Raw genomic sequence first — 27,883 nt, forward strand, 5'->3', positions numbered from 1 at the left:
TAGCTCAGAGCAGCTAGCCGGACAAGTCGTTGTTGTCATGGGGCCAGGCAGCCCAACCAGCTTCGTCTGAAGCGTAAACTGTTTGGAACCAAAGGTTAGCTTGCCGGTTATCTTTCACGGTACAGCAGATCAAAACATGGGCTATTGATGCAACTCTCTGGGGGTTAATCCAGTTCACAATCATCGATTGACAACAGGTCAAAGATAACGCAGTTTTACATCCCCGTCCAAAATCCTGTTGGCTCAGGGTAGTTGGAAGCATCCTTGAAAGTCATATGTACTTACTACTACACTCCTCGTCTGCACATCTTTTAATGTCGGAAAATCTTCTCTCCAGTGCGTCCGATGAAATCAAATTAAATAGCAGTAATAAAAAGCTTTTTAGATAAAAGACCGTTGCTGCCATGCTGGGAGTTTTGTGTTGACTCTGGTTTTGGTTATGTGAGCATGAGCGGATTGAGCAGCACTGAGCAGGAGAAGCCGACACGTCAGCAGATCCGCCTGCACGGTGGGAGCTAAACGTTACATCTCTGGTTCTGGTTTGGTTGTACAGTAGGGTGGTTTCTCTGTCTCTATGGGCAAACAACCCCAAGTGATTAAACTGAAGTTGATAGGGGGGCGCACTTTACATGCAATATTAAAATCCCAATATCCTTTATGCTTCCTCACAAACAGTACTGTATTTGCAAATCTGGTATGTCATAAATGTATAGATGTAGCAGTACTGACTATCTGTATGTCATGTATGTCATATATGTCTATATGAATTGAAAATGGGGGACCCTGATGGAAACAAGACAAACGTCTTTCTCAGGTCTGCATCCCCTTAACAATTGTATGTATTGAGCCGTACTGTATTGTACCCATTCTGCAATCTGTTAAATAAAGTTTTCATTCATTCATTCATTCATTCATTCCTCTGCACAATGCTATTCCTTTCAGGACTGGAGATACCTTGTGCTGCTAAGAGATTAAAGATAAAGGGAAAATCCGCCCAAAACAGGAACTCAAATTCCTACATTAAACCTATTATGAACATGGAAAATTCTCCCAAAGGTACATTTCCATCCAATTTTGCATCCAAAGTTTCATTGTAGTGCAAACGGATGAACCAATACGTAATACGTTGGCGCCTTGGGGGCATTGTTGGTGTCTCATCTATTGTTTTAAGCTCTGGGTGGGAGAGGTTTGTTCAAGTGCACAAATAAAGACTGAACTAACATCATGGGAATTACATGTGCGTTATTAGGCCTATGGAGCCCAGCGGTGTATGTATTGCTACTTGCATATCACAAATAATAACCCAGGAATACAAACCACAAAGACATTCTGATTGATAAGCTAAAAGCAATTGGTTTTGATAGTACATCAGTGAGCTGGATGCAATCCTACCTGGAGGGGAGAGAACAGATGGTGGAGGCAGGGGAGTAGCTGGGGGGGGGGAGGGGTTAGGATGATCCCAAGGGCCCAGTACTGGGGGGGTGGGGGGTCTTTCAACCTAATAGTGTGCTTGAGTAGACTATTTGTGTTGGAGTTGGGATTACAGAGAGACAGGACAATTAACAGCTTTTGTATGTTGAGTTAAGTATCAGAAAACATTGTCACAAGTAGGGGTAAATATATGCCTAGCCTAGTGCGACTCAAGGTTATTTGGTAGGCTATTGCATTGGTCCTTTCATTGAAGATGAACGCAATGTGACATCATTTACTAGGCTCACCCACCAACAGTTCAGGTGCTGAACTGCTGATCCGAATGTATAGGTAAAAACCATATTATGCGTTTTCATCAATAAATAAATGCCCCCAAATTGTTCGCGCACTCGCATGGTTTGCCGGCCCACAAATTGATTCTTTCATGGGGCCCAGAATCTTCAGCTACACCCCTGGGTGGAGGTGAACGGTACACTGCCCCTCCCAGTGAGCTGTGGTGTTCCACAAGGTAGCATACTAGGACCTTTACTGTTCCTAATTTATGCAAATTACATGTCATCAGCTTGTGACAGCAACTTGTTCCTGTTCGTGGACGACTCTGCCCTGCTGGTCGCTGACAGGGACAAGTTGCAGGTTGAAAAAGCCCTCAGCTCTGAACTCTGCAGAATCTGCACCTGGCTCGCTGATAACAAACTATCATTACACCTGGGTAAAATGGAATCCATTCTCTTTGGATCAAATAACAAACTCAGCCAGGCCAACGGCTTCTCTGTTACAGTGGGTGACAATATTGTCACAAGGAAAGATGAAATTAACTACCTGGGTTCCATCATAGAGGCAAATCTTTCCTCAACCGCTCTCAACCTACAGGTGGCTGCAATTAGAAACTGGCCCTGGTAAATGTCAAAATCCCAACCCCCTCCAATGTACAGTTTCTTCCCCTTCGGATGTATATATTTTTTTATGATCTCTTTCTTACACAGTACCGTAAATGTCTTGATGAATTGAAAATGGAGGACCCTTATGTAAACAAGACAAAGGTATTTTTCTGGTCTTCATCCTCTTAGCAGTTGTTAGTATTGTGTTAATAAAGTTTTCAATCAATCAATTAATGGCAAGTGTTTCTGAGATCAAGTAATTTTTTCTGCTACCTGGTGTCTTGCACTACTGAGTCAAACAGTTCTAACATGTTTTTCCTTTGGGTTTCTCTTATCGTGGGGGGGGGGGGGGGACCCTGGACCTTCTAGCTGTGAGGCGACAAGTTTCAAGTTTCTTTAATAGTTGTCATACAGAAGTACAGAATACTTTCATACAAAATGCTTCTTACTGTTACGCTCCAGAGACTGTGCTAGACAAGATAGTATCAAATAACATAGTATAGCATGTAATTTAGAAGAAGAAAATGAGGTCACAGTGTTCGGTATAGACATATGTACAATGTTCTGAGTTACCATATAATATACAATACTATGCAGTGTACTAATGTACAGTACTATATAGTGCAAAGCAGAAATGGGATGAGGTACAATTTAGGTACAATTTACAGTAAGGTGTATGAGTTGTAGTGCAATCCTTCATCAATAAATATAAAGTGTGGGGAGTGGGTGCTACAGTGTGTTTGTTTAAAGTGGGTGTGTGCTATAAAGTGTGTGGAGTGGGTGCTACAGTGTGTTTGTTTAAAGTGAGTGTGTGCGTGTGAATGTGTGTGCTATGTGCGTTTGGTGGTTGTTGTTGTGTAGTGTTCATTGTTCGTTTAGCAGCCTGATGGCCTGGGGACAGTATTAACCATTACACCACCGTGCAGCCAGTGTATGTATATTATCGATAGAGTATACATTTATGTCTCACCTTTCCGCCTGATCAGACCCTCACCTTTTATCTTGTTCTCTACTCTCATATTTTTATTCTCTATATTTTATTGTAATTTCTATTACCTGCCTGCACCCCCACTACTGTTTGAATTTGGTCTATACATTTAGAAAGAGATTACTCCCATAATTTATCTATTTACCAAAGAAGCACAATGTTGTATGTGAACACAGCAACACAGAAGGCAAATTCTGCATAAAACACCTGTCGATTGCATACCCAAAGTAATTTGAAAGCTATTCTTGAACCATTTATAGCACATGCACAAGTCAGGCCTCTTTAGAAAGGAAACACTCTGAATCAGCCTTACCTTACCTGCCCAACCATAGCCTGAAGTCTTACCTATAGAACATGTCCAAAGTCGATAACAATATCACAAAAAATCTTTCTATAATGGTATGTTTAGGCATTTTTCAAAAAGGAGTGAGAGTAGTCAACACTATACCTCAGTCCCCTCTCCCCCTCCCCCACTAATCTACACCACCCCCACCCCTTCTCACCCCATTCTCACACATACACAAACAAACCCTCAACCCCCAGAGGAGCGACAACAACAGATCTGCTGTTCCGGAGAGAGGGGCACGTTCATTCTCTTGCGTACGGTATGCAAGACAAAACAACTCAAGTAAGATGTCATTCTTTTCAGAATTACATTGGCTACACAAACGGTCAATAATTGTCAGCGTCAGTGGTGATTTGTCCGGCCATTGAGAGGCGAAACTGGAGGTGGTCACTTTTTCCTAAACTGACGCTCGTTGGCTGTTTGGTTTTATAACCTGAGATTGGAAGCACGTAATAGGTCCATCTGTGTGTCAATCAAACAGCGTGAGCGGGCTGTTGGAATTTTAAGAGGTTAAATATCACACTTAAGATAGTTAAATGTCACACAGGTTGGTTTACTATTGTTAGATTTTCAATTTATGTTACTTATCCTGTCTTCGTTCAGGATAGACTCTGCATTGTGTTGTTGGATGTTGAAGTAAAGTTACTCAAATTAAATCTCCCCGTGAGATTATATATGACACACAGGCTCCTGATATTCTCTTTATTGGCATAAACAGCTAAATAGTTACAAATAGATTGCTCTCATGTTCTCTCTGTGTGAGCTGAATACAGAAGAAGGAGACCCTCTCCTCCAAGGTGAAATACCAAAGAGACAAAACCCCTGACACTCTCTCTCCCTGGTATAATATGCCCATTTGTTATCACTCTCTCCTTACTTATCTCCCTTTCTGGCGCCTTAAAGTTCAACACAACCTCGGTCCTCCTTGATTTGTTCTCCCTGCAAGAGACACCATCTGGATACCTATCTAGTCTAACTAAAATGTTGATGTGTAGGAAATATACAATTGCATGGGTTGACCGGTGTCTGCTCTCTGAGTGTCCTTTCAGTGACTCTGTGAACTGTGAGAATGTCAGATGAGACATGAGTGTCCTTTCAGTCATTTCCAGAACTAATAAGTGGCATTTCCATAATCACCATGGGTCCCCCTCTGGGGGATCCTACAACTGAAACTGAAAGGTTCTTGTGTAAGATAGGCCACTAGAAATTAATTACCATGTCAGGGGGTTTCCACTGTTTTCCACTACAAGTCTGTCTACCCTTCAAGTTTGTATATAAGTGATCAACAACAGATGTCCAGGGCTCTTGGTCAGACACTGACTGATGTCTGTCAATATCTTTAAAATTGTAATTTATTTATTCTTTATTTAAACTCTGGAGTCATTGGCGCAGAGTGTACATGACATGAAATGACAAACACACAATACATTTAATACATCCAATAAATCAATCACCAACACACAGTCAAAAATAAATTCACCTCATATAGAAAATCAAAGAAAGCAATTACAAGTCAACGTAGGACAGTTATTGATTAAAAAGAGTACTCCATTTTAGGTCACGTTGTAAGAGATTCCATGATTCTGCTGCATCCACAAAAAGCAGTCCTTCCAAGATTAGCTCTAGCAAGAGGTACCAGAAGAACTAGACAATCACTGACAATCTGTATGTTTTCTGAATTCAATACTAGATTCATTTTCAACATAAAGGATGCACCTTCTTTTTTTTCTTTTATAATTTTTTTCTCCAGCCACACTAGTTGAATTGGAAATAAGAAATAATACTATTTTGGGTTCTGCCTGTAATGAATGCATCTCTAATGACAAATGTTCTGCCTGCAATGAATGCATCTATAAAAAAAAGTCTTGTATACTGATTACAGCCTCTTCAGTCACAAAAAAAAATTGGAAATAGGCTGTGCTTTTACAATGTGTTTTCTCAACAACCCTATGTATCCCAACCATATAAATAGAATAATGTCTTCTAAATTAATAAGGTAATTAAGTTATGTCTATGGGGATGCGTCTATGGCTGGACACACTCCTGACCTCATCTTGGCTAGCTCCTCATAGAGGAGATGGGAGGGGTTCTCCAGGGTAGCGTCCAGCTTCTTTCTCATCCTCCTCTCCTCTCCTTTTTCCAGTTTGACTCCCACTACGGAGCTAGCCTTGTTCAGTTTGTTAGTGTCTCTTGAGTTTATATTGAAGGTGAACGGGAAGGGTGACAGCACAGTTCCTTGGGGGGCGCCAGTGTTGCTCACCAGCACATCTGACTGGCTGCCCTGCAGTCTGACGTATTGTGGTCTGTTGGTGAGGTAGCCAGTGATCCAAGCTACCAGGCCATGGTCCAGCCACATCACCGTAAGCTTCTCCGCTAGCCGCAAAGGCTGGATGGTGCTGGAGAAATCGAAGAACATGACTCTCACTGTGCTGCAGTACTGTATTTGTAGATCTGGTATGTCATAAATGTCTATAGCAGTACTGTCTATCTGTATGTCATGTATGTCATATATGTTACGATTAATTGAAAATGGGGGACCCTGATGTAAACAAGACGAAAGTCTTTCTCTGGTCTGCATCCCCTTAACAATTGTGTGTATTGAGCTGTACTGTATTGTACCCATTCTGCAATCTGTTAATAACATTTTCAATCAATCAATCAATCAGTCAATCAATCAATCAATCTGCGCGGCCTCTCCAGGTGCTTGTAGGCTTTGTGAAGAATGTAGATGACCCTGGTATGCAAACTGCAGGGGTCCAGGGAGTCACTCACCAGGGCCTTGAGGTATTGCAGGACCAGCCTCTCAATGTCTTCATGACGTTCAGTATGATGTCAGAGGGACTGGATTATAGACGTTGAGGGCGCTTGGGCTAATCTGTTGAAAAACGTGTACGCTCCAGGGGGCCCTCAACAGCCATGCCTTGCTGCTTGAAGACTGTTATTTTCCTGACCCCCCCCCCCCTTCACCCACCACACACCCCCCCACGCACGCACACACACACACACACACACACGCACACACGCACACACACACACACACACACACACACACACACACACACACACACACACACACACACACACACACACACACACACACACACACACACACACACACACACACACAGTTCATTGACTTTATGACAGCATGGCACATATGATATATCCACAGATTCAGGAGGACCTCCACTTTCACATCCCACTGTCTAAGCTGAAGCTGTGTAAAGTAAATGGTTAAGTCAAGTCAAGTCAAGTCAAGAGTTTTATTTGTCACGGCATACGAGTATACAATGAAATGCGGGTGGTCTTGCCCGCAACGATGTGCAATACAGTGGGTACAACATATAATAGAATCCAATACAAAAAACATTGTGCAATAACAGGTAACAGGTAACAGGTAACATGGTGTGACATTTCGGTATCTGTACATAGTTATTTACAGAGCATATAGGACATGCTAGGTAGCTTTGGTAGTGCAATACACTGTTACTGTTGCTAATACTAATTTAAAGTGGCCTTTCCTTTTGGCAATAAGTGTGGGTGTGTGCGGCATGAGTGTGTGCCCGCTCATGTTAAAGTGTTAAAGTGGCTGCTAGTGTGTGAGCGTGCACAGCGTGCGTGTCGTGTGTGTGCTCATGTGTGCTTATGTGTGGATAGTTCAGTGTTCTGTGGTACTCAATGTTCATTGTTCAAGACTCTGATGGCCTGGGGGAAGAAGCTAAGCCTCTCTGTCCTAGTAGCTGGGGTTCGCAGGCGTCTGCCTGACCTCAGCAGCTGAAACAGGCTGTTATTGGGGTGGTGGGGGTCTTTCATTATTCTGCAGGCTCTGGATTTGCACCTCTTGTTGTATAGAACCTGCAGGGGAGGTAGTGCAATACCCGTGGTACGCTCGGCTGAGCGCACCACTCTCTGTAGGGCCTTCTTGTCCTGTGCCGTGCTGTTTCCATACCAGGCAGTGATGTTTCCGGTCAAGATGCTCTCTACAGCTCCTGAGTAGAAGGACTGGAGTATCTTCCCTGATACTCTGAACTTCCTTAACTGTCTCAGGTGGTAGAGGCGCTGTTTCGCCTTCTTTACTACTGTGTCTATGTGTGTTGACCATGTCAGATCCTCTGAGATGTGGACCCCCAGGTACTTAAAGCTGCTCACCCTGTCCACGGTAGCCCCGTTAATCATCAGTGGTGTGTGCGTCTCCTGCTGTCCTCTCCTATAATCCACGATCAGCTCCTTGGTTTTACCAATGTTCAGGAGCAGGCTGTTGTCCTGGCACCAGCGTTCCAGTACCTCAACCTCCTCCCGGTAGGCCTTCTCGTCGTTGTCCGAGATCTGCCCCACCACCACCGTGTCGTCTGCGAACTTCACTATGGAGTTGGAGCTGAACTTGGCCACACAATCATGTGTGTAGAGTGAGTACAGCAGGGGGCTCAGAACACAGCCCTGGGGGGACCCGATGCTCAGGGTGATGGTGTTGGAGGTCTGACCCCCCACCCTGACCGCCTGGGGTCTTTCGCTCAGAAAGTCCAGTACCCAGGCGCTCAGGGCGGAGCTCAGACCTAGCTCTATCAGCTTGTCCACCAGTCTGGTGGGGACTATGGTGTTGAATGGTTCATTCTGCAAATAGCTGTACAGTATAATGTGTACAGCATATGTAGTGAAACATTAAAACAAATATATATATGGTATTCATCAAAATTTTATTACATCAAACATGTAACTGTTCTTTTTTTCTTTCATTGTTAAATAAAACTAAACGATGTGAAATATATTTTCTTTTAAAACATGTGCAGGTTTCGTACATTTATTTTGAAGGCTAAACGTCCAAACCGGAAGCCATTTTCCGGACCGGAAGTATTATTGCCACCAGCTCCTGGTACTAGAGGAACATACATACTGTATTATTACCCTGTTTGACTAGAGCAGCAGATTTTGTCTATTTGATAATAGGACAGGAGATGTTTGAGGCCTGTAAATCTACCCGACAAACAAAAATATATAAACATGTAATTAGTAAGAATTTACAACGACTTTAACTTGATACCACGTTTTCAGAAGGTAAGTTAGTTCTAAATGTTGCCGTTTTGCACCGCATGCACGAGAAGCCAGCCCCTGCTGTGGTTATTCTGTGATTTAAGTGTGTAATCCGTTATTTTTCTCTGAAGTTAACTGTTTGTTGTGTTTCTGTTTGTACTGTGAGTTAATTCAGTACCTTGCATCAAGGCCAAGAGTGTGCACACATTCGTTCAATATGAAATATTGGACACTGTTATTTTGTACGCTGTGTGAGTGTATCATAAAACATAAACACGATATTGACGATAATATTAATTCCCTTAGGGGGGAGTTATACCCTGATGATCTGGCTCCTTGATAGCTAGCTGCTGCCCTCTGAATCTACTGATAAAGACACAGCTGGTACTTTGAAGTATCAAAATCATGGATGACTTGGAAGCAGAGCTGGGGCTCCCTGGAGAATCAGGAGAAGATGAGTTCTCGGATGATGGAAAACGACACAAGAAAGCCACACTACCCCTGGCAAAGCCCATATCCAAAGGTGAGGTGCACTTTTTTGTGTGTTCAGCACACAAGTCCTATACTGTTATTTTATTTCTGACTTATTTCATGCAGGTGAACATGACCATATTTTACTTGCATCCTAAAGAGACGCCACATGAGACTGGGTTTCACAAGACCACAAGAATATGTCTGCAGCAGATCACTGAAGCCATGTTGCATCATCGATGGCAAGAGGCAGCAGAATATATGTCCAGTTACTCCCAAACACTAGAGGACACAACCGGCAGTAGGCCACAGCTGCTCTCGGAGGTAGGTTTTGTGCGTTGGTGGCGAGTAGTAGCATTGGGTTCCATTCTGGAACCGTTCCAAATGAGTAAAATGGCCAAATTCATTAAGCTCAGAGTCTTGATAGATCCTGTTATCAAATCTTTTTTCCCGCTCTCTTCTCCAACTCTCATCAATCTCAACCCCAGTCTGTCAAAACTAAGATATTTATGATTTTGTTAAGTTACTTACAACGTTGCTTAAGGCGAGACAGCACCCCCAAAATCGCCTTTTTGCTTTGACGATATTGAGATTTTGTTATATTTTGCTTCCTAAACATGTGTTCTATGAAACTAGTGACAATAAAACGTCAGTAACACACATTTAGTTGTTTATTTGACTTCATTTACCCTGATTGCATCCATCAATGTGCACATATTTAATGGTGAAGTGCCTCATTTGCATATATAAACATACAATTCAGAAAACTTGCAATATATTAGTTTATATGAATGTACATAACAAACTGGGAAAGTTTCATAGTGATATCTATTCAAATATTTGTTCTGCCTATTAGAGGGTACTACACTGTTACTACACTGTTTGTTTGTAGCCTGTGTGCAGTTCTGTTCAGTTCAATAACATCATTATTATTATGTTATTCAGTTATCAGGCATGTGTTTAGGTTGTCTATTACTAATGGTTTGATTGGGTGTTGTGTTTGTAAATAGCAAATGTGTGCATATCAATCAATCAATCAAATCCTTTATTTAACCAGATAAGCATCATTGAGATTAAAATCTCTTTTTCAAGAGCGATCTGACCAAGCAAGGCAGCAGAAAGTTTCAACATAAAAAAGAACATCACAATAAAATACAGATAAAACATTTACATCAAGCTCCAATTTCAGGCAAGTTATCAAACAGGCAAATGATCAAACACAGTTGCACTGACCAAGGGAACTGAGTTCGTAGGATTTTAAAATGGCTTTGAATTCTCCGAGGGTGACCAGTCCTGGTAATTTTAGGTCCTCCTGTATCTTGTTCCAAGATGAAGGAGCAGCATATTTAAAAGCCCTTTTTCCCAATTCAGTTCTCATATGGGGAACTTCCAGTGTTAGAACAGCTTGAGAACGAAGGGCATACTTATATTGCTTTGTGCACAGAAGCACACTTAGGTACGAGGGAACCAGTTTAAGCAGAGCTTTGTGCACCAGAGAGAGCCATCGAGAAAATCGTCGTATTTGTAGAGATGGATAACTTGCAATGGTATATAGGGTGCAATGGTGCACTCGATTTCCACATCCCGTGACAAAGCGTAAGGCAGAATGGTACACAGTATCAAGCTTTCTAAGGTACTGATCAGGTGCATACATATAGAGTAAGTCACCATAATCGAGTAGTGGTAAGAAGGTGGTCGAGATCAGGTGACTTCTCACTTTAAGTGAAAAACAGGACCTGTTTCTGAAAAAGAAGCCGAGTTTAAGCTTCAGCTTTGACACAAGTTTGTCTATGTGAGATTTAAACGTAAGGTAATATTTAATGAGGAAGTGCCTAATTTGCATATATAAACATAAAATTCAGAACTTGCTATATATTTTTTCTTAGTTTATATGATGACAAACTGGGAAAGTTTCATAGTGATATCTATTCAAATATTTGTTTTCCCTATTCGGGGGTGCTGTCTCGCCTTAAAGAATATATTACTGCACAGAGTGCAATTAAAAGCAATACACATTCTAGTTTGACATCCATGTCCACTGTTAATTGACCATAATCACACAGTGGTCATTTTGTGCTTATGACACGAGACCAAAAACGACCACCGGCGCCATGTGAATATGGTGAATGAGCTGCAATCTTCACTCTCATCGCAGATGGTGTGGAGAATTGGCACAGAGATTCTCCACCATCACCCCAACTCAAAGATGGAGGACTACAACAGCTTCTACGAGAGGATGAAAAACTCAGGAGCCAAACATTACCTGATGGTACGTTCCTTGACGGACCTGTACACACTGCACTCTCATGTTGGGTCAAATTCCAAGCTGGGAGTTCTGAAATGAGTGATGGGAAGTTTCACGCCTCATTTGGTTCCTTTATTTAAATTTCACATCAACTTCCTCTTCATCGTCACGTTCTAGATCAGCTTGGAGCATTCTTTCCACCTGCTGCTGAACGGCCATGTGGAGGACGCCAAACGTCTGCTGTCCACCGCCGAGAGCTGGAGGTACGGCAAGCTGTCTGCGTCTCAGCCTCAGAAGATCAACCTGATCCAGGCCTACAAAAGCCTGCTGGATTACTTCGCATGGTGTGACAAAAGATCCACACACTCCAGCAGCACTGGTAAGGGGATACATGGCAACCAAAAAGACCAACCTCAAGCATCTATTTTTCATTTGCCTCTTGACACGGGGACTGTGCAAGGTTTGTGTTGTGATACAGCACCACCTACAGGTTGTTTTCTTTATAACAACTGCAAAAGAGGGTTTGGACTGACATTGTTGTTTGTTTTATCAGCTGACAACTACGTGCTTTGCCGCCACTGGCTGACAAGATTACACATCATCTAAGCAGTTTTCTCCACCCTTGCTGTTGTATATTCGGCGGTGCACCGGGGCACGCAAATGGAGCGCTATGATGCCATAACTCCTATGACTCTTGTTTTGTTTTTTTTACCCTCCAATCACAGCCGTTGCTTTAATTGGTCAAGCTAAGAGAGGGTGGACTTTGGGATCGGCCAATTAAGAATTTTGTCATTTAGGGTGCTTTCACACCAGAGCTGTTTGGTCCGGTCTATCGGACCAGAGTTTGTTTTCTCGGATAGTCCGCTTTTTTGGGGGTGGTGTGAATGCTCAGTCGAACTCTGGTGCGGACCAAACACGCAAACTCTGGTCCGCCTGAAAACGTAGGTCTCGGTTCGCTTCATCGGACCAAACGCGGACCAAATATAGGAAGTGAGTCACGACTCTCGAGCAGAGCGCTAAATTACTACCTAACCAATCAGATCTGCGATGTGAGGTAGCGTCACGAGCAGAGCAATGTGTGTGGACAAGAGGCGGGTTGCTACGTTTACTGTAGGGAGGGGCTTTTAGACCCATGTTTTTTTTTTGCTTCGAAAAGAGGGACATCCTCTCAATATGCAGGACGCTCGCAGTCACACACACATTTCCACTCGCTATTGTGTCCAATAGACGAGCGCAGTTTTCGACCGCGTGACATTGTTCAGAAAGTTTGGTGCACTTGACAAATTGCAATGTGAACGCAGACGAACCAAATGAAGAATGCAACAATGTTGCAACTTCACCCCCCGAACCGCACCGAGTCCACCAAAACTATATGTGAAAGCGCCTTAGTGTACATGGTCATCATTCCATCGGGCCGGCAATGGTCTTGGTCAACTCAACCGCTAAATGATGTGCCATATTGTTATTACATATTATTATTATTTATTATACCTCATTCCAAATGATCGAAAAATCTTTAGTGCACCTTTTTAAAAGTGTGATTCATGGTCACCTGTTTGTTTCAGATGATGCTGATGCTGGCCCCAACCAAGAGATGGAGAGCTACTTCAGACAATCCTCTGTGAACCTTGAGGAGATCCTGAAAACCCCAGGCATCTGGGATCCCTTCCTGTTGAGTTACATCGATGTAAGTTCTTGTCTCTCTGGCAGAGTGGAAAAATGCCCTACCGAAATGTTGTTACTGAAGATGACGAACCTGGGTCTGACCACCGCAGAGACCCAGGTTAAATTCCCGGCAGCGGTACCTAGGGCTGGGCGATACGGCCTCTAAATGATATCGCAATATTATTTTGGCTATATCACGATCCACGATATATATCGCAATATTTTGACATTTCCTCTAAAGCACTTAAAAATGCTTGATTTAACTCTTTGATGCATACAGTCACGCCAATATGACGATTATAATAGTCCCTGCAACATTATGTATCAAACCATGAAGATACTTTCAAAAATAATTTTATGAACGGTTTCTAAAAATGTACTAAGAGTAGTCTACTGATGCACTAATACAGAACAAATTAATTAACATCTAAGATTATATAAACTCTTGGGTGCAAGACTTTTGCACAGTACTGTGTTTTCTATCCACTTTAGCCAAAAATACACACATACACACTACTATGAGAAAATAATAATAATTTGTATTATCAGCAATGTTATAACATCCTACTGGTAAACATAACACAGTAAATGTGTGTGTGCATCATGTGTATTAAATATATATATATATATATATATATATATATATACTTTATAATTGCATGAAATATTATGAAGTATTATCTTATGCCGCTTTTCCACTGCATGGTACGACTAGACTCTACTCGCTTTTGGTATCTGCTACTTAGTTAGTTTTTCGTTCGTTTTCCCCCCCGTCAGTGTAGCTGGTCATCATAGCGAGGGCGCCGTGACGTCATCTTCAACGCGACACGCACAGACGATGGAGGATTTCGAAGCTAGCTATGCAGCTATGAAACCAGTGCCTTATTAACTAATGTAGGCTAGCCGCAATGCTAACAGTTATAATGGGAAATCCCAGTCACATTAGCACATGTGCAATCTTTTTGTGAGACTAAACTCTTTGTTCTTGGTGGCAAATTGTGTTGCTGTTGGTTTTGTTTCATCAATAAATGAGGCAGAATACACTGTGAATGTATCTTCTTTGTTTTATTGCACTTTGTTCTCGCTGCAAACAAATAATGCTAATACTAATGTTTAGTAGTCGCGAGGCTACTATTTTTTGGAACCAGTTTGTCCGCCTCGGCGCCTCCATATTCCATTGCCGTTTCTGAATAAAACACGTAGGGCTAACGTTTAAACTCTCTTCACTTCTCTCACGCTCTTGTATCCTCTTTCCCTGTTTCCTCCAAACAATAACAAAACATGCGCACTGCCTTGTCACCGCCTCTGTCTCTGGGTGTGTGTGTGCGTGTACGTGACGTAAATTGGGCAAGTTTTTTTTTTCTGTGTCTGAGAGGGAGAGAGGAAAGCGCTGCGCTAAAGCAAGTCTCATCTCAGCCGCGGCGGCTTAGAATCTGACGTGACAACATACTCAATGGGGAAAATAATGGAAAAGGCTTACAATAACATCCAAATACAGGGTTTGTGCAAAACATCGCAATGTCCACGATATGTTTCAGAAGTGTATCGTTAATGCAACTACCCGATATTTATTTAATATCGTCATATTGCTCACCTCTAGCGGTACCCCCGGCTTGTACAAACACTTGGCAGTGTTCGTGGGTGGGAAGCCTGAGTCCTGGTCGTTGCATTAGCGACTCCTACTGGTCGGTTCAGCGCGGCTGGGATCCAGGGGAGATGGCGTGATCCTCTGCACGGTTTTTCGCTCTCCCAGGGAAACTCCTAGCTGTCAGACGAAAAGAAGCCACTGGCAACTCCACATGTATCGGAGGAGGCATGCGATAGTCTACCACCCCAGACCGACAGTAGAGCAATGCAATGACCAGGGGGGAATTGGCATAATGACTAAATTGGGGTATGGGAGAAAAAGGCAAAAAAAAAGAAGAAGAATTATAATAACTCTGGCACTGCCCTGCTGTGACCGGGACTCTTGTGTTGCTCCTTTCTTAATTTCTTTACTTTGTGAAACTACAGCACAGCGTCCAAGACAATGGTCTCCAAAGGGACAATGAAAGTACGGTATACAATATCTTATCTATTATCTTTCTCTCTCGATCTTGGCAGATGCTTGAATTCTACAATGATCACGAGGGGGCTCTGAAGGTGCTTCATGACTATGCATATGACAGCACCTTCCCACCAAATCCCAATGCACACGTCTACCTGTATCAGTTCCAGAAGAGACACGATGCTCCGCAGAGCAAGTTGAGGAAAGTGTTGAAGGTAGGACTTGATTGATTGATTGAAAATTGTATTAACAGATTGCAGAATGGGTACAATACAGTACAGCTCAATACACACAATTGTTTTTTTTTTATCCACTTTTTCTCCCATTTTCTATATTTACTCCCATCCCAATTTCGTATCATCCAATTCAACCCTCCCCTGTCACGGACGCTGTTTCTTGCCTCCCACAAGCCGGCTGCAATGTGGACTAAGTCATACATAGCACAAGTCCCCTCCGGTACTTGAGGTAACAGCAATCGCATCTTTTCACCTGCGCAGCTCGATCTCTCAGTGGCGAGGAGTAACGCGTGGGAGGCTCACGCTGCCCCCGACACTTCCTGATTCTACTGCGCAGGCGCACCAACCGACCTGTAGGAGTCGCTGTCCACAACGCCCGATCCCCACCCATCAGTTTCCCACCCCCTAATACGGCCAATGTGTATTAGTATGAACGACCAGCTAAACTGAAAGCAAATGTGGAGCGCTGGGCTCGAACTGACGAGCCCAGCGTCTCCAGCATTTCGTGGTGAGCGCCTTGCCCACTACGCCACGTAGCTGCCCTAATACACACAATTGTTAAGGGGATGCAGGGTCCCCCATTTTCAATTCATCATAACATATATGACATGCATGACATACAGATAGACAGTACTGCTACATCTATACATTTATGACATACCAGATTTACAAATACAGTACTGTTTGTGATACAAAGAGAGTGGCTGAGATACCTTAGATTGTGTTTGTTTATGGTTGGGATATAAAAATGTACTTAGGATACATCCAAGATCATTTAGCTGTGTTTAGAAAAACCGAGCAGGTTTGATCTTGTGATGTTGTGTTGTCATGTCAGTCGGCATTACTTTAGTAGAGATAATGAATTTCCCTGACTGACTCCCCATTGTTGAGACACGCGTGAGTGTCGTGGCATGGTCCGCCTTAACTACGATCGTCTAGTCTTAGTAATAGCTTAGTTCACCAGCACCGCTGCACACATTCATCCTTAACTTCCCTTTGTCGTAGATTCTGCATACCCTTGTCCCAAGTCATGAGCTGATGCCGGAATACTGCTCTCTACTGCTCAAGTCAGGTAAATACAGAGTGCAGCCACCGTGCCCCCCCCCCGTTTAAAGGAACACTCCAACATTTTGGGAAATTAGCTTATTTGCCATCTATCCTGGAGTTAGACAAGAAGATGCATATCTTTTTCGTCCTAGGTCTTGTTTGCCGTCCTCTTCTACTCCTCTCCTCTCTGCCCCCATACGGGGCTGCATGCTTTTTACACACACGCACGCACGCTCGTGCGCGCTGGAGCGGCTCATGCACACACGCACGCTGTTGTGAAGGGCCAGATTAAACCGAATATATATATTTATTTATATATATATATTTAATTGTATTTGTATATTCTCTAATATTCCTTGATATCCCTTGTATATTCCTTGTACAATATGCATTGAATATCCATTCTAGCCTACTGAACATCCCATAATAGTCTCCATTCTATTATTGGTCGAGACCTTGGTGCCAGGCTGCCATACCCCTCAGACCCAGTTCAAACGTACCGCTCAACATGTATGAACAAGTCCTAGTTCCGCGTAGGAATCTGGCTACCGCACCACTAATGGGACTATTTGTTCATAGTGCGTATATATACTGCGCTACTAAAGTAGGACTTTCTTTCAGTCCAGTTTCTTACCCTCCAATAGAGTCACAGACGTAAAGCCTCCCCGCGACGCCACGTGTGGGAGTAAGGCCAAGTTCGCCTACCATCGGTATTGAGACATCGTGTATATTAATATTTGAATAGTCAGATTTGGCACTATATCGTCGAGTTGGACGTAGTCTATTAAGCTAATAATAGTCTGTTAATATATAGTGCTTCGTGCGGTGAGAATACTACCGTAGTCAGTACCCCATCGTTTCGGGCAGAGAACTGGCTGCTTATCCAGGGTGGTTGACCCCACGTGAAGCTGCACCCGAGGAGCCCCAGAGCCGACGAGCGAGTGGACCTGTATACCGGATTATTCTACCGACGACAGCCCGCCTTCCCAGGCACGGATTATGCTTTGTATACGTTGATTATTCCATGGATAAAGACCCCCGACACTGCCGTGTGTTGGAACCCCCCCCCTGGAGAGGACGCAAGGTGAGGAGACGCTCTGCAAGACGAGGTCGCTTCACGTCTCTCCTCCGTGGACCGGAGGACGCCGGCCCACAAAGAGTCCACCTGCTTTCATCTGTGGTCCAAGGATCGCCGGCGCATTGAACGGCACTACAGTGGGTTCACCTGGGATACCCTTGGCCGGATGAGGCAGCCGGATTCTACCCCCCCCCCCTTCCTACTCCTGTCGGCTTACAAGCGACCGGATTAACCCCCCCTAGTATATCCAGTATATAATCATTAAAGTATCATTGCTGTTATTCCTAAACTATTCCAGGTCGTATATGTACCACTTGCGCCTTCAGAGATTGGACATTCTCTATTGATATACCGACGAATACTCTTGCCATAAAAGTGCATACTAATTCCCATTCATAAATGTGATTGATTTGATTAAGTGCTTGCTCTACACACCATCGCTGTGTAGAAATAAAGACCTATTTCTAATTCGTACATTTGTGTTGGATCCGTTTCATCTACGTGACAGTGTTCATCATAATATATTTATGCCGAGTACTGGGTGGCCGAATATTAAGTACAAAGGTAGTGGTAGTAAGTATCATATCTAGTAATACAGTCAGGGAATTGTACCCCTCAGTTACAATTGGTCCTTCGAGCCGGATGGTAATTAGTGTAATATTAATATAGTGTTATTAATATTGAAATGGCCTATGATGAACACTCCACGAAACGATCCTCCTAACCAACGCCCGCAGCGCGAACGACGGCTCCCTCAGTACTTAGAGGCTTACGCTGTCAGTCAACAACCTAGTCTTCTACTAACAGTAAACGCGGTAAAACTAGAAAGTAAAAGTATGTCTAACCCCAACGCCCAGACTACCCCGACCATAGAGGCCCCTACGGGCTCTAATGTAACTGACCAAGTTCACGGTGGGGACCAGTGGGAACCAGACATGACTTCACACCCCGCCAGTACTGAAGAAGTAGTCCCCGATGAGTCCCGGGAGGAATACAACGCTACCGAGAGAGAACTCGGCACGGAAGAAGACGGGGAGAGCACCGTGGAGATAGAGCTCCAAGGCTCCGCAAGGAGTACCCCGAGGGAAGGCTCCCCTATACAACCGCCTTCTCCCAGCGAGGCAGAGAGGACCCTACAGCAGGCCTTCCTCATCAGCCTGAACGCCGCTGCTGAACGCGACCGACTGCAGATCCAGCAGCGGAGCGAAGAAGAGCATATACGTCTAGAAATAAGACGCATTCAGAGAGAAGAGAATGTGGCCCGAGACCGAGCAGACAGCCAGCGAGCAGCTGCTGGTGCTCTACGGGACGCAGAGCGCGACAGACAGCAAGCGCAACTAATAGAACAGCTGATCAGACGGACAACACCCTCTCCCTCCGCCAGAGGCTCCAGGAACTCGTCTAGACACACCTCCAGGGCGGCATCCCCTAGCCGAGTAAGCGACCCTGAACTTGACCAACAGACGAGGTCTATACCCCCCACAGACCACCTCCCCCCACCGGTCCAAGCGAGACCTAGCAACCGGGAAGGAGCAGCATATCCTGTGGAGAGGCTAAACCAGAGACTACAAGCACTGGATGACCTAACTGAAGACGGAGAGGAAGAGGAGGAGAACCACGCCCGACGACAGCACAGTACTCTACCGGACCAGGAGGTCCGGTACAGCCCAGGCTATACTCCCGCGGAGCTGCGCTACAGACCCCCGACTCTATACACGGGTGAGCACGACGCACGGCCCGCACCGAGGAACAGCACCTGGACAAGCGGGCCATGGTACACTGCCGGTACCAGCCCATACCAAGGAGCGGGAGGAGACTCGCCTAGGAGGCCTCTCCCCCAACGCTTGCCGATGTATCCACAGTCAGCGTCATACATTGGCACGCCTATGGTACCCGACTTCACCCAAGAGAACCGGGCCCAGTATACAGAACTCCGCATGTGTCTGGAGACCATGTTGGTGGATGTATTGGATGAACGCCATAAATACGCCATCCTACTGAAGCACTTAAAGGTACCCCGCGCACATAATATAGCGCTCGCCTACGCGACTTCCACCACCCCATACACAGCAGCGCTGGTAGCATTGGACCAGAGGTATGGGCGCATATGGGATTACGTGATCCAGGAGATCCGACACATCGACCGCTTACCCCCAGCAATAGACAATCGAGCACTGGACGACCTGTCCATCAGAGTGCAGTCCCTGGTAGGGATGTTGGGAGCGCAGAGAGAGAAGGGGAGGCATGAACTTTACGCCAACTCAAATGTGGAAAGGATCTTGGAGAAGCTGCCGCCCGCTCGACAGGAGCGTTTTAGGCAGCAGAGAGACCACCGAGACCCGAATGGCCCCGAACCGAACCTCCTCGATCTAGCAGACTTCCTGGCGAGAGAAGTCAGCAGCCTACGGCTAGATACATTCGGACGGAGCACCCCTGGCTCCAGAGAAGGAACCAGACGACTAAATGATGGAAGAAGATCGGTGACTGTGATGCACCAATCGGAGTCAGTACCGAGCAGCAGGAGCCACAGTACCCCCTCCAGAACGGAGAAGTGGAAGATAGTGTGCCCCTACTGTGAGAAAGAACACTGGCTAGCGCAATGTGACTCCTTCCCCAAGCTGAACGCGGAGGAAGCAAGTCAATGGATAAAGTCCAACAAGCGCTGTTTTCGCTGTGCGCGCTCACACATGGCAGCCGAATGCCGCTTAAAGAAAAGGTGGACCAAGTGCGATGGAGCCCATCTGGACATACTTCACGACAGTAACCGACGGCGCCCGTCACCCGCACCATCCAGCAGCAAAGCGAGCGTCATGTACATCGATCCCGCCAGCAGCAGTGGAGCTCGAGTACTCCTAAAAGTAGTGCGTGTGACACTAAGCTACCAGAATAAAGTCCTGGACACTTACGCCGTCCTCGATGACGGGTCAGAGAAGACCCTGCTGCTCGCCTCCGCTGCGGCCCAGCTAGGGCTGCGGGGAAGCGAAACCCAAATGACAATTCGGACAATAAGACGAGATTTGAAGACGATAAAGGGCGAGAATGTCTCATTCTCTATCGCAGCAAGCGGCCAGCCTGAGCGACGGTACCAGATTACAGACGCTTTCACCAGCCAAGAAATAGGACTGTCGCGGTACACATACCCCGTCGCCAAGCTGATGGAGAAATATGTACATCTGCGCAAGTTACCGATCCCGCTCATAGACAATGCTATGCCGACCCTGTTGATAGGCTCCGACCATGCAGACATCATTGTCCCGATAGACCGGGTTCATACCGGACCCCGAGGCTGTCCTGCAGCAGTCGAGACCCGTTTGGGATGGACTCTCCAAGGCCCGCTCGCCAAATCTCTCAACCGAAGTACAGCCACTAGATGTCTCCACTCCCGAGTCACAGAGGGAGAAACCGCACTCCTGCAACACGTAGAGCGGTTATGGACCTTGGAACAAATGCCCTTTAAGAACGGAAAGAAAGACATTCGCTCTAAAGATGACATTTACGCCATTCACCTCCTCGAGACAGGGACCAAGAGAGTCCCGGTCAACGGCGTGTTGAGATACGCCACGCCACTCCTGCGGCGAGAAGGAATGCCTACTTTCCACGCCAAGACAGACGCCACAGAACGGTACCTGCTGAACACGGAGCGGCGCTTAGCCAAGAACCCCGCCCAAGAGAGTGTATACCGCGCTGAGATTGAGAAGCTCATCACAGCGGGACACGTCACAAAGATGGACATTAAAGAGGCTGACCAGACCACTGAATCGTGGTACGTGCCTCACCACAAGGTCCATCACAACGGTAAAGACCGCATATTATTTAACTGCAGCTACCAGATCGGATCCCAAAATCTGAATAAAGAGTTACTGCCCGGTCCCACACTCGGCCCCTCCCTACTCGGCGTTCTACTCCGCTTCCGCCAGGAAAAGGTGGCCATCAGCGGGGACATTAAAGGAATGTTCCTGCAGGTGAGATTAGTAGAGGAGGACAAGCCCCTGTTACGGTTCCTATGGAGAGAGAAGCCAGGAGATGAGCACCCAGCCATCTACCAATGGGAAGTCCTCCCCTTCGGAACGACGTGCAGCCCCTGCTGTGCTACATTTGCACTACAGAAACATGTAGCAGAGGACCCAGCAGCGGACGAAGAGGTCCGACACAGCGTAAAGAACAGCTTCTACGTAGACAACTGTCTACAAAGCCTTTCAACCCAGGAAGAAGCCGAGGCTCTCCTGATTAAACTCTGCGCCTCATTGATCAAAGGCGGCTTTGATCTCAGGCAGTGGGCCAGCAGCGATCCGCAAGTACTGCGCAGCCTCTCCTCCGAGGACAAGGCAGCCAGCAGCGAGACCTGGATGGCTACAATCCCGGGAGAAGCCCAGGAGATGACCCTGGGATTGGTGTGGCGATTCAAAACAGATTCGCTTCACTACAGACACAAGCCCCTGACTACGGAGCAGGGAAGGCCGGCGGCGGCGCCGACCACCAGACGGAGTGTGTACACGACAATATGACCCGCTAGGATGTATTCTACCGTACACCACCAGGGCAAAAATGATTGTACGAGCATTGTGGGACAAGGACCAGGGCTGGGACGACCCCATTCCCGCACACCTTGCATCCACCTGGAGAGAGTGGGAGATGGAGCTCCACTCACTCCCAGGCGTTAATATGCGCCGAAGCTACTTCCCACCCACGGTGAGGCCAGAGACATGTAAAATGGACTTACACGTCTTCAGTGACGCCTCAGAGGTCGCATACGGATCAGTAGCCTACTTGCGGGCCCAAGAAAGGGGGGGAGAGATCTACACAGCATTTGTCCTCGCCCGCTCGAGAATAGCCCCACGCAAGCAACAATCTATCCCACGTCTAGAGCTCTGCGCAGCCCTAGCCGGAGCGCACCTAGCCACGCTCATCCAACGTGAGCTCACCATACCGGTGTCTAGAACAATCCTGTGGTCAGATTCCACGACAGTACTCGCCTGGATCAAATCGGACTCATGCAAGTACAAAGTCTTCGTGGGAGTCAGAGTCACCGAGATTCAAGACTTAACCGAAGAGTTAACCGGAGAAACAGAGTGGCGCTACGTTGATACAAAACAGAACCCAGCTGACGTCATCACCCGGGGGATGCCCCTGGATGACCTCACCCGTCGCAATGTCTACAGTGACGGCCCGCATTCCTAAAGCTCCCGGAAGGAGAGTGGCCCACGCCTATCCCGAGGGAAGCCAGTCAGGAGGAGGCTGATAATAAGAAGCCTGTGTTCTGCGGATTGAGCACTGTTATCTCCGCAGACCCCAACACACTCCTGATGGGGCGGCTAGATCCCGCGTTACCCCAGACAATGTACCGGCCTGAAGAAGCGAACGGCCGACGAATGTGGAGGTACAGCCAAGTATTAGCCGACAAGTTTTGGAGCAGTTTCCTACTGCACTACCTACCGTCTCTACAGACCCGCCAGAAGTGGGTAAAGGAGAGAGACAATTTGACAGAAGGAACAGTCGTCATGATTATTGATCAATCACTGCCCAGAGCTATGTGGCCGGCCGGCCGCGTAAGCAAAGTGATCACCGGTGCCGACGGCAAGGTCCGAGCAGCTGAAGTGCTCGTCCAGGGTCGCACTTACACCCGTCCCGTGGCGAGGCTCATAGAACTGCCCCGACTCCCAGACACAATCGATGATGACCATGACCCTATAACCCTATGACTTTGTGAAGTTGACTGACCCCTACAGCAAACCCTTATGTGTAAATAGACAACGCGATTAATCTGTCTCTGTTTAACTGATTAGGTCTGGGACCAATCAGGGGGTGGCTGTTGTGAAGGGCCAGATTAAACCGAATATATATATTTATTTATATATATATATTTAATTGTATTTGTATATTCTCTAATATTCCTTGATATCCCTTGTATATTCCTTGTACAATATGCATTGAATATCCATTCTAGCCTACTGAACATCCCATAATAGTCTCCATTCTATTATTGGTCGAGACCTTGGTGCCAGGCTGCCATACCCCTCAGACCCAGTTCAAACGTACCGCTCAACATGTACGAACAAGTCCTAGTTCCGCGTAGGAATCTGGCTACCGCACCACTAATGGGACTATTTGTTCATAGTGCGTATATATACTGCGCTACTAAAGTAGGACTTTCTTTCAGTCCAGTTTCTTACCCTCCAATAGAGTCACAGACGTAAAGCCTCCCCGCGACGCCACGTGTGGGAGTAAGGCCAAGTTCGCCTACCATCGGTATTGAGACATTGTGTATATTAATATTTGAATAGTCAGATTTGGCACTATATCGTCGAGTTGGACGTAGTCTATTAAGCTAATAATAGTCTGTTAATATATAGTGCTTCGTGCGGTGAGAATACTACCGTAGTCAGTACCCCATCGTTTCGGGCGGACAACTGGCTGCTTATCCAGGGTGGTTGACCCCACGTGAAGCTGCACCCGAGGAGCCCCAGAGCCGACGAGCGAGTGGACCTGTATACCGGATTATTCTACCGACGACAGCCCGCCTTCCCAGGCACGGATTATGCTTTGTATACGTTGATTATTCCATGGATAAAGACCCCCGACACTGCCGTGTGTTGGAACCCCCCCCCCTGGAGAGGACGCAAGGTGAGGAGACGCTCTGCAAGACGAGGTCGCTTCACGTCTCTCCTCCGTGGACCGGAGGACGCCGGCCCACAAAGAGTCCACCTGCTTTCATCTGTGGTCCAAGGATCGCCGGCGCATTGAACGGCACTACAGTGGGTTCACCTGGGATACCCTTGGCCGGATGAGGCAGCCGGATTCTACCCCCCCCCCCTTCCTACTCCTGTCGGCTTACAAGCGACCGGATTAACCCCCCCTAGTATATCCAGTATATAATCATTAAAGTATCATTGCTGTCAGGGTTAGAAATTAACATTTTTTTTCAAGGGCTTTTTTTGCCCCCCTTAATTGATTTTCGGGGGCTTTTTTTTGTATTTCGGGGGCACTGAATTTTTATGATGAAAATTAACATAAGGATTATAAAACATTGTTGACACTTTTTTTTACAGTCTTCGTCCCTATGTTTGATAATGTAATGTTAATGTCTCCATATATAGGGCTCTACGCTAACCTTTTTCCCAAGGAGCACATGTGCTCCTAAATAAAATGTTAATAAATAAAATCTAAATAAAAATTTAGGAGCACACAAAGAAATTTAGGAGCACAGTGAAAATTGTTCAAGTAACATAGAGATTATTAACTATTTATCTCATGCATTATTATACTGTGCGTGTGCACACTATGAATTGAAAATGGGGGACCCTGATGTAAACAAGACGAAAGTCTTTCTCTGGTCTGCATCCCCTTAACTTGTGTGTATTGAGCTGTACTGTATTGTACCCATTCTGCAATCTGTTAATAAAGTTTTCAATCAATCAAATGCAAAGGATATCGGTTGTCAAGCTGCTTTTGTATGTTGTAGTGTTGTTATGATACCAACATTTTGACTTTGATACAGATAGGAAAGGTAATGGAATATATTATTAGATGACAGAACATTGAAAACTCTTTATACAATTATTTCATTCATTATGAAATAGAAATTCCGTTTTTGGGTGGAACGTTTGTTGCAAGGAGGGAGGAGGCGGGGACCGCTGCGTGTTACACACAACACGGAGAAATGGTCTAGCTGCTTCGGTGCGTCGTTAACGTTAACGTCGGAAGAAATTCCCCACTAAGCCCTAAATTCAGAGCAGAGCAGTATCCTAATGACTTTTATGCTTCAGTCGATAAGGTGTTTTGCGAATTCTGTCAACATACCGTGGGGACTGGACCCGCAAAAACACGTGCGAATATCACTTCAAAAGCCATGTCAGCCGGATTCCTCTCTTTCTCCTCGTCTCTCTTTTGCTCAAAATAAAAATGAATGGGCTTCATGGCTGGCTGATTTTTTTGCGTTGTCTGATTCTGAATGTATAACTTGCCTAAGCCGGTACCGTGACTTTGTTTTCGGGCGCTACTGTGATTGGACGTTTATGCGCCTTGTGTAATGTGGGACTATTATAACAGCGGAGCTGTTTTGTAATCGTCACTCGTCTCGAGTAAATGATTTTTCCGGGTGGCGCACACACACATATTATTAGGGCCAAATACAAGGGAAATGCTCGCACTGTAGATCATATATATAATTATATATATAATTAGTAAACTGTCAGGGGCATTTTCTGCCCCCCTTAACTGATATTCGGGGGCATTTTGTCCATTTTCAAGGGCATTTTGCCCCGAGCCCCCGTTAATTTCGAACCCTGATTGCTGTTATTCCTAAACTATTCCAGGTCGTATATGTACCACCTGCGCCTTCAGAGATTGGACATTCTCTATTGATATACCGACGAATACTCTTGCCATAAAAGTGCATACTAATTCCCATTCATAAATGTGATTGATTTGATTAAGTGCTTGCTCTACACACCATCGCTGTGTAGAAATAAAGACCTATTTCTAATTCGTACATTTGTGTTGGATCCGTTTCATCTACGTGATAGTGTTCATCATAATATATTTATGCCGAGTACTGGGTGGCCGAATATTAAGTACAAAGGTAGTGGTAGTAAGTATCATATCTAGTAATACAGTCAGGGAATTGTACCCCTCAGTTACACACGCTATCTGCTTGCGACGAGTACCTGCCCGCGCATGCTCAGTGTTGGGAACTAGGCTAAAGGAGTTAACCTACTTCCAGTGAATGACGCTAAGTTAGGCTAACGGTGCAGGCGTTCTCGACGCCTAATGCATGCACAGAGACGAAAAAGGTATGTATCTTCTTGTCTAACTCCAGGGTAGATGGCAAATAAGCTAATTATTTTGCAATTGTGTCCACAAAGTTTAGTGAGTTTATCTATTTATTTGTCAGGGGCAATGCAAAAGAAACATTGTAGCAAGTTACAATAACAAGATACCGATGCATTACATATCATCATTACCAAAAGTACATTAGTTAAAATTAGCACATAATTAATAGTGACACTCTTTACATGATCATGTGTGTGTGTTCCCTGCTTCATGGCAATATGTGTATTTGCAATGCATATGTTTATAGGTGTGTGTGTGTGTCTGTGTGTCTGTGTGCATGCATGTGTGTACTGTAGTATGTATGTATGTTTGTGTGTGTGTCTGTTCCTCTGTGTGTACATGTATGTATGAGTGCATGATCAATGCTCGCAGGTTTGGTTTAGTTTCAGCCAGTGTATTGAGCCAGTTCCTCAATATCTAATTCATGTGGTTTTGCAGACAAAGAGGGTGATCTTGAGAGTGCTTTGGCGATCGCTCTGGATCTGCTAGACTACGCCTGTTGGATGAGCAACTTAGACGTGTGGATCTGCCTGACAACCATCATTGACTTATTACAACGGAAGTATGTATGAGTTTTATCTAACTTGCTTTCCAAAAGATACAGGGGCAGCTGGTTGGCCTATAGGTATTAATTGGTGGGTGCCAGGTTTGATCCTCTGTGCCAATAGGCGGGTTTATTCCAGCCATGAGCTGATGACTGGAGTGTGGCTGGTTTTCCATCTGTGGTTCTTCTCACCATCATTGCTGAATCCTGCTCAATAGATTTGCTGTGTCACTCTGTTTTTGAAGCCTATCCTAATAATGTTGCAGCTAATTAGCTGATGTGATCAGCACACCGTTTATCTATTGAATATGACTAGACTAACCAAGGTACATTGACATTTCATACATGAACACTAGACACAGCTAAGTGCTTAACATTGAATGCTGTTGACTGTTGAGCTATATGGATTGTCCAGTTGAATATCCGAATACCTGCATTTTATTGTCTATGTGGACTATTTCTGAGTCCTGTGTGTGTTACCACAGTAGTCCTGTATCAGTTAGTGTTGGTAGAGTAGTCATGTACCAGTTAGTGTTGGTAGAGTAGTCCTGTATCAGTTAAGTTAGTTTAGTCCTGTATCAGTTAGTGTTGGTAGAGTAGTCCTGTATCAGTTAAGTTAGTTTAGTCCTGTATCAGTTAGGTTAGTGTTGGTAGAGTAGTATATACTAAAAAGCTTTTGGCCGGTAAAAATCTCTCTGGCTGGTAGTTTTTGAAATCTAAAGCTAAAAAGGACATTTTGAAATATTAAATTGCAAATATAATCAATTGTTGTTGTAGTCTTGTATCAGTTAGGTTAGTGTCCAGGCATACCAGACGGTGACGTGTATCTGATATCTTACTTTTATTCTGATCAGACATGAAAAAGAATGGCACAACATGGTCTCTGAGAAGATGGTGGGGAGGAGAGACTGGTGGCCTGCATTCCACTTTACATGCTTCCATGCCAAGAGCGACTCTTCAAACCCAGAGATGATGAGGGTGAAACAAGTACTATCTCAAGTCCTTTGCCCCGGTAAGTACTAGGCAAATACTCACATGGCAGTTACAATT

At 45.2% G+C, this 27,883-nt stretch overlaps 3 protein-coding genes across 3 annotated transcripts in view; 1 reads left to right on the forward strand and 2 right to left on the reverse strand.

Annotated features, from left to right (window-relative positions):
- Positions 1-430, reverse strand: part of mia3 (MIA SH3 domain ER export factor 3) — a 41,229-nt gene extending 40,799 nt beyond the window's left edge. Inside the window, exon 1 of the mRNA XM_084314937.1 lies at positions 286-430. Within this exon, the coding sequence (XP_084171063.1) occupies positions 286-406 (121 nt within the window). The 5' untranslated portion in view covers positions 407-430. The remainder of the gene's footprint in view (positions 1-285) is intronic.
- LOC311228354 (phospholipase B1, membrane-associated-like) overlaps positions 1-19,015 on the reverse strand; it is a gene marked incomplete at both ends in the record, with an annotated part of 540,482 nt that extends 521,467 nt beyond the window's left edge. The window contains one exon of the mRNA XM_084314264.1: positions 18,961-19,015. Coding sequence (XP_084170390.1) covers positions 18,961-19,015 — 55 coding nt within the window. The remainder of the gene's footprint in view (positions 1-18,960) is intronic.
- On the forward strand, positions 8,530-13,264 carry taf1a (TATA box binding protein (TBP)-associated factor, RNA polymerase I, A). Its single transcript, XM_084315035.1, has 6 exons — positions 8,530-8,695; positions 8,978-9,194; positions 9,303-9,466; positions 11,298-11,411; positions 11,565-11,766; positions 12,953-13,264. Exons 2-6 carry the CDS (start codon positions 9,077-9,079, stop codon positions 13,216-13,218), a joined length of 864 nt encoding a protein of 287 aa, XP_084171161.1. The 5' UTR covers positions 8,530-8,695; positions 8,978-9,076; the 3' UTR covers positions 13,219-13,264.
- Positions 19,016-27,883: the final 8,868 nt, after the last annotated feature.

This window comes from Notolepis coatsorum (assembly GCF_963971535.1).
Source record: "Notolepis coatsorum genome assembly, chromosome: 5".
NCBI classification, from domain to species: Eukaryota; Metazoa; Chordata; class Actinopteri; order Aulopiformes; family Paralepididae; genus Notolepis; species Notolepis coatsorum.

Excerpts from the sequence above, each read along its gene's own strand:
- taf1a (XM_084315035.1), top strand. The coding sequence starts at position 9,077 with ATGGATGACTTGGAAGCAGAGCTGGGGCTCCCTGGAGAATCAGGAGAA. Across the intron at positions 11,412-11,564 it reads GAGCCAAACATTACCTGATG|ATCAGCTTGGAGCATTCTTT; the intron begins GTACGTTCCTTG and ends GTCACGTTCTAG. Across the intron at positions 11,767-12,952 it reads CACACACTCCAGCAGCACTG|ATGATGCTGATGCTGGCCCC; the intron begins GTAAGGGGATAC and ends TGTTTGTTTCAG.